The sequence below is a fragment of the Callionymus lyra genome, chromosome 2, assembly GCF_982586985.1.
Source record: "Callionymus lyra chromosome 2, fCalLyr1.hap1.1, whole genome shotgun sequence".
Lineage (NCBI taxonomy): Eukaryota > Metazoa > Chordata > Actinopteri > Syngnathiformes > Callionymidae > Callionymus > Callionymus lyra.
The window spans coordinates 14,808,455-14,821,616 of NC_141819.1; the positions used below are offsets into that span (position 1 = coordinate 14,808,455).

Here is a 13,162-nt window from a genome sequence, read left to right on the forward strand (position 1 = left end):
TCGTCTGTTGTGTCTGTAAATACTGCGGGTAAGTTCTCTTCAGAGGAGCTGGGAAATCCCATTATCACTCCCAGTCGTTTGTGCTGCAGCGAGAGCGTATCTGGTCTTGCTTTTTTTCTCCAGAAAGAGGACGGCTAAAAGGACAACATTCCGATATGCCATTCAAAGTGTGTGTTCGTTGCATCATAGCAATCTGTGTTGGAGTCGGGCGGCAGACGGGGGAACAGACCAGGCAGTGGAAAGTGATAAAAGTGAAGCATGTATTCGTGTGTGTCTGTGAGTGTCTCCTAAAAAGGAAGGACCCACATATATATATTTTTTGGTTTTAAAATGATAATTAAAATACCATTTTTCCATCTAGTTTCAGTATAAAACAAAAAGAAAAGACTCAAGGCGACAAACAATTGGATTAAACAAAAAAATTAAAACATTAAACCGACAATTACAGAATGATTTACGTTGCAGAAAATGTAAGTCATTGCAATTTAGATCAATTAATTGATATAAATCAGATCGAATAAATAATAAATAATATATAAATAATAATAAATTAAGTAACAGGAACGTTTTGTCTCAACAATTGTGTTGCCTCTGGGTCATGATGACCCGACGGCCCGGAAAAAATGCGTTTGTGGTATCCCTTGTGTTGTCTCTGGGTCACGGTGAACGACCTCCATCACTGCATATGTATTTCGGGCCTCCGGGTCACCTTGACCCTGAGATAACACAAGGGTTTAAAAAAGAGATCTTTGTCCCTCATTGAAAAGTTTAAATAAATCATTATTTATTGAAACACATCCGCCTTGTTTATTAATAATTATTGTAATAGATTAAGATCTATTAATGGGATTTGTGATCCCATTAATAGATCTGTTTTATACATAAATAAGTAAAATTCTTAGTTATAATGTTGGTTTGACATATGTAAGAATTGTATTTTAAAGCCTGAAATACATTCTGAATTCCAAGCCTGCCACAACAGGAAAAGCACTCAGAGAGCCCAGGCCTCTGACAAGCAGCTCATTTCCACCCATTATCTTCAAAGATCATGATTGATCAGCCTCAAGTTTCCAATGATTCCAATCTCAGATCGTCTGTTGTGCTGCTGCTCTCAGGTCGTGTCGGGACATCTTCGTCTCCTGTTGCTTAGATTCTGTCGCAAACCTAAAACAGTGTAGATGAACAACAACGACACATTTAGCAGCACAAACAACATAGTTTTCATGATTTAAATGTTTGTTTTGTTTAGTTATAGATTCATGTTTGTCCTGTTTTTTTTTGGGGGGGGGGATATTTTTCCTGAATACAGAAAACTAAAATAGGTATCTGGCAAAATAAAGAAATAATTTCTGAATAAAATAATCTGCTTCTGGAATTACATTGTTTATAACTTTTCATGTTATTTTATTAAAAGGCGGATAGACCCAAAAATAAAGTATAAGCTTTTGTTTTTTTTAAAACAGTTAAAACGATTTTGTTGCCATTTCTTTGTTTTGTTTATTTGAATTATAATGTTAAATGAAATTGGTTGTCGTTTGATTGATGTCATCCAAATATAAATCAATTGACTGAGTCTTAAATAGTTCCACTCTTTGAACAAGTCAAACCACTTTTCCAATATCTGGATCTGGTTAAAGGTGTTTTTCCAGTCGAAACTAAAGAGCCTTTATGTCAGTGGAAATATTTCGTAGTAAGATCAGAGGAGAGGTGTTTAAAAAAAAAAAAAAAGGTTCTGTTTTCAGAAGCTTTTTAAAAACGCATGTCACTGTATTCAGGCGTACGTTGAACAGGAGGGGGAGTGGTCCGGAGTAGGTTATTTTCCAGACCGCCCGCACTATTTTAAACACCTTTCGATCGCTCCACACAAAGCTGCCCTTGTGGCTCCTCAAAATTGCCCAGGAAGCAGCTCAAACATGGGAGAAAGTGTGATGGTCGACTGAGGATACAGTAGCTAATGTGGTGTCGGCCTGGCAGCCGGAGAAGGGCTGTGCAGTCTCCCACAAAGCCTAAATGAGCCGTCACCCGGGATGGAAAGAATAACTGCAGCAGTCATACGCCCCGGTGTCTCAGGCAGACGTGGATACAGATGTGCAAACAACCGCCGTGTTTCAGGTCGCCCCGATGTGGATTAGCTCATGATCGACACGGAGTGTGTTTGGATAGCTAATGGATTCTGTTCCTCCACGTCCAAGTTCTGGGTTCACATGAGATTCACATGACTGGTCCGGACATTGACAAGTATTTCTGTCCACGTCTAGTTTATTTTAACTAAGGTTTAGTATCGACTCCATTACACAGAACTGACTCCAAGTTAGCTACTGGAAGATCATCTTATATTAACAAAACAATATCTTGAAAAGTAACATGATGAGGGTTAATTGTACCAACAGTATAGCATGACAAAATGAAACATTAGGACTCCAAAAACAAAACAACGTTGTCCCCAAAAATCTTAACTCTAGACCCAGGGTCCCCAACCTGTTGGAAATCGTGTAAATAGAATTATATTCACGGGTTGATTGTCAGATGGAAAAAAGTAAAAATACAATATCATGACTTGCAATAAAAATACAATTAAGTGCATGAAAAACATTTCACTATAACGCTGATTCAGCAAAAGCTCTGGACTGGTTACAAAAAGATGTTTGTGTGTTCGCATCTACAGTATTTTAATTGAGAAAAGGTCTAATATGTTTAAAATTGGTCAGATTAAACTCAATTATATGTTCAACCTTCTAAACACGCTGCTTGAAGTTCAAGTTGGAATCAAAAACGACACCAAGATGGATGTATGTATAGATGTATGTTTGATTGTATGCCGACGATGTTGTTCTGTATGTGTGCGTCTCTTAGCTTCTAGAGACTTTGTACAATGTGTTAAAGCATTAGTTTTATGGAATGATGACTCTGAAACAGAAGCTTTTTTTTTACTAATTTTCACTAGTGAAGAGTCACACGCTAATGTTATTAAGAGAAAATCAGTAATACTAAATAGAACATAATTATTTTTCCCAGTAACAAATGTCTCACAGACCCCGGACCAGGGGTTGGTAACCACTTCTCTAGACAACCAGTGATGATATCATTGCTTCTTTTCTTTTTGTCTTTAGAAATCTCCAGGAAAACAGTTTGAAATAAACCCTAGCTGGTTTTCTACTCCCTTTCAAAATGCAAAAAATTGGAATCTGAAATACACCTGTTTTGACATTTTGAAACTGACATATTTAAAAAAAAACGTTTTAAGACGTACATGGTCACATGACCAGTTTACGCGGAGTAAATATGGTGCGATACTTAAAGAAACGACTCTGGGGCTTAACTTTGTATGAAAATATAGCTGCTATAGTGGACAGTAAACAATGAAACATTATTTAAATTGTATTTAATTCTTTAAAGATTATTTATTTTCCATCCTTCATTAATGTAATGTCTCTTTTATAATTAATTTAATTTCTCTTTAAAAATAAACTGTATTTATTGCCAGTCGCAGCAAGAGGCCGTCTACACTGAGTCTGGTTCTGCTCAAGGTTTCTGCCTTCTAAAAAGAACGTTTTTTTCTCGCTACTGTCAGGCTGTGATTCACTTATTGTTGAGTTGCTTGTATCTGTTTTTCTTTTATCCACTATAATCTTACTTAAACTGTAAAGTGTCTTAAAATAACTTTGTTATGATATGACAATACAAGAGGCGGTCAAACTCAGTCATAGTTGGCAGAGGTAATATTTCACTTTATAGACGGAATCTCTGTGTGTAAAGTAATGAAGTCCACTTGAATCCTTGTAGCAAGAATCTGTGCGTGATGAGATGGAGATGAAAGAGCGTGACACACACTTTCTTCACCGTCAGTGGCTTTAATATTTCAACAGCATTTATTTTAGTCTCCGAGCTCAAAGCCAAGACCTCGGCCCGTGTCTTCACCTCGCAATGAAAGAAGCTCTTAAACGTGGTCTTCAGGCATTCCTTCACCATGAGCGTACAGCAGGGACACGCTGAGGTCCAGGGTGGGGTCCGGACACGTAGAAAGAGGCCACTGTTGAGATGAGAGGAAGGAAGGTGGCGTGATGGGGCGAGCGAGGGAAAAGGACGACTCATGACATCAGCGGCCGGTAAAGCCTCCAGTAAAGACTCCTGGGATCGTCGGCATGTGTTTAACCTGTTAGACATGTGACATGTAAAGAACACGCTAGTTTCCTGACAGGAGACGCCGGTTTCGAAACCACGAGGATGTCTGTTAAAGTGATGCTTGTTTTAGTGGTGGAAGGAAAACAAACTCTTGTCAGACTCATCGAGCCTCAACGCAGGTGAAGATTTGCTTACTCAGCAGAAAGCACAATAGAATATTAGTGGTTAGTCTTTAAAAACGTTTGTGTCTGGTCCATTTTATTGGTTATAAAACGTGTTAAAATGTACTGAAGTATATTACTAAAGCTCAAAGGTGTTGTAGGAAGTATTGAGTATTACATGATTAACATCTGTCCAGATGCTCCGGCTTTTACAAAGACACTGTTTATTCAACTGTCAACATCACAGACAGCAAAAAAAAATAAATAGATCTGTTAATTAAAAATGTAACTGTAATGTAAAGCAAAATGAGCTTAGATTAGCTAGTAAACAACAGTTCTAGTTGGTGAAGTTCAGCACCCCGTAACACTTTGTATATTTGTATATTCTGAAGATTAGAATCTAAAGTCCATTAATATAGATAAATAACAAAACCGCTGCCTCATATTTCACTGTGCCTCAAATAAAGTGCAATGTTTAGTAGTGTTTTTGGTTGTTAAAAATCACACCTGAGTCACATTAAATGTGTTGATGTTGATTTTTGAAACTAATGTGTTGATTTAAGTGAGTCTTAAATAGATGTTGGACTCTATTGTATCATCAGCGTCTGTTTGTACAAAACTCTCTTTTCATTGAAATATTTACAGACATTTAGAAAAACACTTTGTTTTTTCTGGAGATCAAATCTTGTTTACTATAACCACACCCACTCTCACTCATCAAGGTTTGTCACCGCACGTAATCAATCCTTGAAGTCTCCACCACCAAGGGACCTGTATATAAACAAAGCGGGGCGTGATTACAGCTGGCTGGAGTGAAGCTATTATTCCGTCATAATGGACTCTCGTAACCTCTCGTTCGCCCAGATTTCAGACGGGGGAGAACTTTATAAAGTAATAAGTTCAAAACATGGTCATGATGAGAGACTTACTGCATCTTGGAGAGGAAGACTTCAACATTTGAAACATGAGAGTGAGTCAGGATAGTTTCAGTTTCACATTAGTTAAAGTCAAATCAGTTTCACGTAATGTAGATTTTCATAAAAAGATTCATTTGTGTTGCATCATTGAGTCTCTTACACCAACAGAAGTCTTACAGCAACAAGTGGCCTCACAGCTGCGTATTGTTTGCTGCGTAAGTCAAAGATAAACAGTTTTTTTGTGTGTTTTCCACCACAGTAGTACAAACATTAGACACAAGACCCTTTTCCTGACTTCCAGGAATTTCTGGAGTTATCCATCACTCTTCACTTTTCCAAACAAAGGCAGCACACAGCACAGACTCCTCCTTCATCAGCCACTTTTCTACTGTATCGTCCACAAGTGAGACAAAGAACGACAGAAGTTTCCCTCCTATGACGCAGCAGTCGTGTTCAAGGGGGTGAAAAGTCAGATTGAAACAGCATGGCTATTTTTGGAATATATATACATTTTTCTTAGGTATTTTTAAAGTCAATATACATAAGATTTTTGTCTAACTCCTACTTTCCTTCATCCACACTGAACAACTCCTCAAAAATAATCCTTGACTGGGTTTTGTTTGCTCTTTTAGGCTTGATAAATCTTGTCCTGCTCTCACTCTGCAATGCAAATATTGATTCCACCGCAGTAAACATGCAGGTCCCGGATTGGCTATTTCTTAAGAAGAGTAAATATCTCATCTATTATAACTCACGTTGGAATGTTGGAGGCCCAACGGTGTCGTCTGGTGTTGATGAATTCATGGTTAGAAGGAAGCGTTCTCGTCGTAAATACTCACTTCCCTGCTTTAGTTTGTGTCTGTTTTACAGTTCATGCGTTTTAAAGTCACAGTTTCTGAATCTAACTTTATTAGCTCAACAGGAATTATACAATTTAAGCTTTAAATTCACAAAAGAAAAAAGTAAAATGGTTGTTTGATTGTAATTTTTCAGAGATAATATGTTTATGTTTTATATAGGAACTTTACTTTATACATTTTTTTATTTATTTATTTAGTTTTGAGGCACACCTACTTGATGCTTACTATTAATTAATTAATTAATAAATACTGAATAAAAAAAAGGTAAATAAAAATTATGAAAAAGGAGAAAATTAAGAAGAAATAAAGACCTTTAACATTATATATTTATTAGTGATGAATAATAAAAAATATCAGTTACATTTCAAATGTATAGTTTTACCAGGAGGGTTGTGTATTTATACAATCATTTTATCTATGAGAGTCTTTCTATTTCTATCTCCAGAAAATAAATCCACCACAGACTCAAGTCGACACCCTTCCATTTTGTTATCCTGCTGTCTGTTCTGTGAGCCATAAATAAGACTTCTGTCTTTTTAAATATGGTTCAGGAGCTCTGCAACACAGAACATAAATTATTATAAGAACCTGACATTGTTTTTTTTTCCGTTGCCATGCCGACCACATCCACAACAAGTGTCTTTGAACTTTTCAAGCCTTTTATTCCGAACCCAGAAAGATGGATGTTGTCATATTTATTACGCACGTCTAAACTTGCCCAGTGAAGCTTCTGAGCGTTGGATCTTCTGAAACAATGGAAACTGTTTTGTCTACATCTTAAGTGATTCTACACGTTACTTGAGTCTCAGTCGTTTTTATGAGCTTCATTTAATACTTTGAGAACTTTTATAGTTTTTGCCATTCGAAGATTACATTTTAGCTGGATTATTTCTGCAAACTTACTTTAGTTAAAACGTAACATAAAACAGACACTATATATATAAAAAGCGACATTAAACAGCATAACGGAGGAGCCCATGTCACATCAAAATAAGTTAATAAAAATAATTAAAACATGACTTTACTCTAAAACAATTTGGTCACCAAATTAACATTGAAGTGGATTTATTGTTTAATTTTTTTATATAGTTTTCTAAAGTTTTTCAGCTTTTTTTTTGCTGGTTTTAAACTTGGGCATTTCCAAATTTTGCCAAACAGACCAATAAACACAGTAATCATATAATCTCCTTGGCATATGTAACAATCTTCTAGATCATTTTTTGTTTGTCTGGAGAAGAAATCGTGTTTACCATAACCACACCCACTCTGCTGTGATTGGTCAAACATCAAGGTTTGTCACCACGTGTTTTCAATACTGCAAGTGTCCACCTCTAAGGGACTCATTGTATTAAAAAAGCAGGGCGTGATTACAGCTGGCTGGAGGAGGAGTGAAGCTATTATTACGTCATAACTGACTCTGCTCTCGTAACCGCTCATTCGCCCAGATTTCAGAAGGGGGAGAACTTTATAAAGTAATCAGTTCAAAACATGGTCTATTACTTAGGTATTACTGAAATGTTTTTTAATTCTTTTATTATTATATTATTTCGATTTTGAAAAAGACGGTATTTTCTTCAAAGTCATATTAACATGTGATCAATAAACGCAGTAATTATATAATCTCCTTGGCATCTTCAAGATCGTTTCTATGGTAACCGTCTGCCAACAACTTTGTATATATGATAAAATAAGAATGAAGTAGTAGGAAATTAAATATTTTTTTTTGTAATAAATGTATTCATTTTTTAATTCAATTAAAGTATATATTCACCATTTTGTGCCACAAATTGTGCTCCTGCAGTGATTCACTCATCCATGTGTGTTGAAGTGATTCTGTGTGACTTCCTCCTGGTTCTTCCTGTCTGCATCGCTGCTTTTGTCACTGTTGAGTCTCGGGCGCCCGGCCCACGCGTGTTTACATACCACTGAATCAAGCAGAACTCCCTGAGAGGAACATGCAGATCATCTTTGTCTTGGCACTCCCGGGCGCCCACATCAAGAGCGCCGGAGTTGGCGGAGCGCGTCTCCTGCACAGTCGCACTCTTTCACCGCCGCAGGTGCTGCTGTGAAACGAGCGCGACGAGGCGAACGGTTCCGTCTGGAGCGAGACGTTCCCTCCTCGCCGCGGTCAGAGGAGTGTTTGTGCTTCGTCCGCGACATGTTTTCAGCCTAATCTTCAGATAAATCCAGGCCATTTGCAGCTTATTTACGTCTCGTTCCACGTAAACAGTGACAACATTTGTACGTCAGCCACAGATTTGTGCCTCAACCTCATATTGACTCTAGTTAAGGTCATTTTTTTAATGTCGCAGTCAATCAGTTTCAAATGTGAACGTCTTGAAATGAGCTTCTTCTGGACAATAAGTCTTAGCCGCAGCTGTGTTTGTGTTTGCGTGGAGTTGACCCCTCCCCCAAGTTGACCTCCCGACCTGAACCGGGACGTCTGTCAGGAAGTCGGGGGTCAAAGGAGGAAGAGGCGGCAGGTGACTGTAGCGAGTCTCAGACAAACCTCATTATTAAGAAAAGTTGTTAAGTTGTTTGTAAACAGCATAACTCCCAAGATTGTGATTGTATTTTGAATAAACTTTAATTTTCTGGTCTTCTGGAGTTCCATCTGGATCCAGGAAAGTCTTAAAGGATTCCTTATTCACTTGTATGGAATCTCAGCGCTGCTTCATAGTTGTCTAGCTCCATTAAGAAGTGGCAAAAACCCAGCGAAATCTATTTGTGTGTTGTTATTGATCATTAGACAAGATATTACTGAGTCAATCACAAGTGCAACTGAAATAACTTTCCGACAATGAAGCAGTTAAAACACTGTTTATTCTAATTTTAAGTTTAATTCCAAGTCATGGAACTTGAAAGTTGTCATATTCATTTGATTGTTGTTTTTTCCAATTACCAAAATGATCACCTTGGCAGAGGTATGAGCCGCCTCAGTGCTTTTCTGGGTCTGTTCTGGCTGGTCTGTAAACCAAGGCCGGTCGTCTCAGCTGTGGATGCAAGTCTTGTATATAAAAGAGAGAGTCGACTGCGTCTTGACCTGCAGTTTCGTCGACTCCACCTCTCTCTGCTCTAGTGCTCTCCTGGTGACGTGAGCAGGAATGTGACTAACATCTCGCGGCTCGCAGGAGTAACCAAGCTTATCTTCTCAGGTGTCTCTCCCACGTAGACCGTCAGTGTTGTCTGACAAGGGCGGACGTTCTCTGGGTTCTTTGGGGAGGATTGAATGAGGGGATTCATTGGAAACTGTGGTGTTTTATTGAGATTCTTAAGAGAAATGACTCAAGGTTTAAGGCTCAGATTTAAATGTACCGCATGCCTTTAAAGGTGCAGTGGTGCTGAGTGTGAGAGTGTCGAGACTTCCTGGCAGCGAGCTGAGTTTCTGTCAGTCCAGCTGAACTGTAAACATGAGGAGAGTCAAACCTGGATAAGAAACATCTGTCGGATGAGAAAAGAAACGTATCTCAAAAGATCAACACTTCTGAGCTAGTGGTTGTTTATTAATCCACGGGTTTAACTTTTTTATTAAAGACGACATAAACTAATGTCAAAACAACTGACTTACTCCCATGTTTCAAATGTTGAAATCTTCCTCTCCAAGATGCAGTAAGTCTCTCATCATGACCATGTTCTGAACTTATTACTTTATAAAGTTCTCCCCCGTCTGAAATATGGGCGAACGAGAGGTTACGAAAGCTTAGTCCATTATGACATAATAATGGCTTCACTCCTCCTCCAGCCAGCCATAATCATGCCCCGCTTTGTTTATACAACAAGTCCCTTGGAGGTGTAGACTTCAGGGATTGATGACGTGCGGTGATTACCTTGATGTTGACGTTTACAAATGTTTAATATTTTGCAACCATGCAAGGCTTTTTAAACCCGAACTTGTCTTCAATAATAGAATCAAATGTGTTCATTTCCATAAAAAAAAAAACAGGTTCATATCGGCTTCATTGAAAATGCTTATGTCTCAGGTTAAAGTCAGTCACATGTCAGCCAATCACAGTGCTTTTGCGGTCAGACCAGGAAGTAGAACAGACAAGCTAATTTTGTCCCTGTTGAGTTGCTATAAAAGCGTTGTTTCGTATCATGCAGAAAAGAGAATCACAAAAAACTATAAATAAAATGAATTAAAAAATGCTCAGTTTGTGAACCGCCTAATGTATAAAATGATGTCATTTCCTGTAATGCTTGTTCTCATTCTACTTCTTGTTAGTTTTTCTGAGAAATTCGAGGAAGCAAATGCGCATTACTGCCCCCTACAGATCATACATAGTAGTTTGGATAACACACATGTTTGCTAGGTTTCTGTCCAAAGAATGTTTTTACTTACTTACTTATTTAACTTAACAGTAACTAAAAATACTGTCATGACTATCTTTATTTTACGTGTGATATCCACTTGTTTTATAAGTATATGTGAGTTTTTATTTTATTGAACAAGAAGCCTTGTTGATTAAATGTATGTGTTACACATGAATGTGTACATTACTAACTGCATTTCTAACCATACTCACCCCGTCTTCCTCTTGCTCTCCAGCTGAAGCAACCAGATAAAGCGGCGGCAGCAGCTCACACCTACTTCCAAGCGAACCCGGAACACGTTGAGATGGGTCAGAACCTGGAGCAGTACAAAGACCTGAGCGGGGTCAGGGAGGAGCACTTCATCGACCGAGAGGCCCGAGCTCATCAGGTAAATAATGAGTGCGAAGTATCAAAAAACATCTGGAGTTTTTTCTGTCACAATACATGGACGTCTCCAGCTGCAGACTTCCCTTGTTGATGTTTCTGTCTGAGCACATTTCCTCTGATGGGGAAAAGCTTTTGTCTGACTTTTCCCCTGTTTTCACTCGTTCTGCTTCACATCCTCATGAAAGAAGCAGCTGTCACAGGCTGACGCTCACTTTGTGCTCAACAGCTGCAGGTGAAGTTCGTCCTGAGCAGGAAGTGGACGTATACTTTGAACGTAGTATCACTCAAAGTGTTTTATTTCGCACAACAATATGTACTCAAAGGTCTTTGCTCAATTAAATATCCAATAAACACGCAAATATTCAAAGCGTTTTTTCATTACTTAGTTGCCAATAAACTTCAAGCCACTCGATGGCTGCATTTTATAATCTTTCGCAGAGAGATGACTGGGGATGAGAGGATACAGTCGACTGAAACAGCTTTTAAAGCTGATGTTTGGACATATTTTGGTTTTAAAACAAATGAAAGTAGTTATGACTTCATCAAGAGTCATGTGGTCTGTAAATTGTGCAACGCCAGAGTCAAGTACTCGACAATACTACAAATATACATCCTTGATACTGCAGTATCCACTAGCTAGTATACCACTAGATTTTATTCTACTTGTGTGACATTTTGACAGATTGTTTCGGGGACAGCTATCAACTTGTCAACTCTTCGTAACGTTGCGTTCTCTGTTGTTGTCAGCACGCCTTCTCGGCGGCAGTGAAGCTGTACGACGGCGGCGACTACGAAGAAGCCCTTGGCGTGTTCGAGGAAGCCCTGGTGGAGTACTTCAGAGCCGATGTGGAGTGTCGGGCTCTGTGTCAGGGGCCGCAGCGCTTCGAGGGCCACGATCACATCCGTTACCGCTACAGCCTCCACGAACTCATATCAGGTCAGATTTGTAAATGTACTACAAGAAGCATTTCAGACTTATTTTAATTCATCGTTATAATTTACATAATATTATTGAGCTGTAAAACGCTTCAATTGCAATGTGCTTAAAGTAAGTAAGTAATAGTTATTTGTGACGTGCCTTTCTAGACCAGGGTCACAAAGCGCTTGAACAATCAAAAGAAATACAAATTAAAAAATACATATAAATTAAAAAACTTCAAAAGTTCAAGACAAACACAGAAGTCCCAGAAGATTAGGAAAAACCTGCACAAATAAATATTTTCAAAGCTTAGGAGCAACAGTCTGGAAAGATTTCTCTCCTCTGGTCCGGAACCGTGTTCAGGAACCATCAGTAGATTCTGATCCACAGACCTCAGAGCCCGAGCTGGGGTGTAAGGCTGGATCAGATCAGTGATGTAAGGAGGAGTCTGACCATGAGTAGATCTGAAAGTAAGAACCAGAATTTTAAAATTGATCCTGAAAGAAACTGGCAGCCAGTGAAGAGTTTTAAGGGTCGGAGAAATGTGAGTTCTTCTACTAGAGCAGGTCAGAATTCTCGATGAAGAACTTTGTATAAACTGTAGCTCCTTTACGAAAATAAACTGTTACAATAGTCCAAATGAGAAAAGTCAAATGTGTGAGTGTATAGCCCTTGCAAAGGATCATGAGATGAATAACATGCACCTTGGAAAATAAATAACTACTACTGATCTTCCTCTCTCTTTGCGCTTGATGGATCTACTGACTCTTTCAAGAAACATCTTAAGATGTTTTTATTTGTTCAGGCTTTTCCTTGATTTTCTGGAACTCCTGTTGTGTTATCAGTTTTATCTTGCCCTTTAAAGTATATACTTTATTGAGTATAGTTTTGATTGTTTAAGCGCTTTGTGACCCTGGTCTGGAAGAGCACTATACAAATAAAAATGACTTACTTACATACTTACTCTAAATGAAAAACTGGAGAAACTTCACTAAAATTCCTTTTCTACAGTTTTGTTTTGACCTGACAAAATGATGAAGTGTGTTTTTGTCTCTTAAAAAACGCCTTTTGAATGAAGACAGCCAAGTTAAACCAAACTCTTCTAAGGCAGGATGAATATCACAGCATTCAGGTCCCTGAACAAACACAAAGAGTTTGAGCAAAAGACTCGTTTTGTAGACCATTTCTCTCTCCTCATTTTAAAATGTTCTCTTTTTACAATTTCTAGGTGTGTGAGACATTCTAAGACTGTTGCAGAGTTTTATGAGCACAATTATACAAAGAAAAATGTGAAGCTGAACAAATCAAAATGAATGATCCACAGAAGTTTCTCATCAAAACCTAAGAAGGCTTAAACTAAATATCTTAAAGGGGAAAAGCTGTGGTTTCCCAACACAAAAACTGAAGCGTGAAGAGGATTTTGTGGCTCCAGGATCATCGTGGGTTGATTTCATGAGACTCAAATGTGATCACATTAGACTATTT

At 38.2% G+C, this 13,162-nt stretch overlaps 1 protein-coding gene across 1 annotated transcript in view; it reads left to right on the top strand.

Annotated features, from left to right (window-relative positions):
- Positions 1 to 13,162, top strand: part of p3h2 (prolyl 3-hydroxylase 2) — a 55,725-nt gene that overhangs the window by 30,202 nt on the left and 12,361 nt on the right. The window contains exons 2-3 of the mRNA XM_087783637.1: positions 10,607 to 10,759; positions 11,506 to 11,695. Coding sequence (XP_087639763.1) covers positions 10,607 to 10,759; positions 11,506 to 11,695 — 343 coding nt within the window. The remainder of the gene's footprint in view (positions 1 to 10,606; positions 10,760 to 11,505; positions 11,696 to 13,162) is intronic.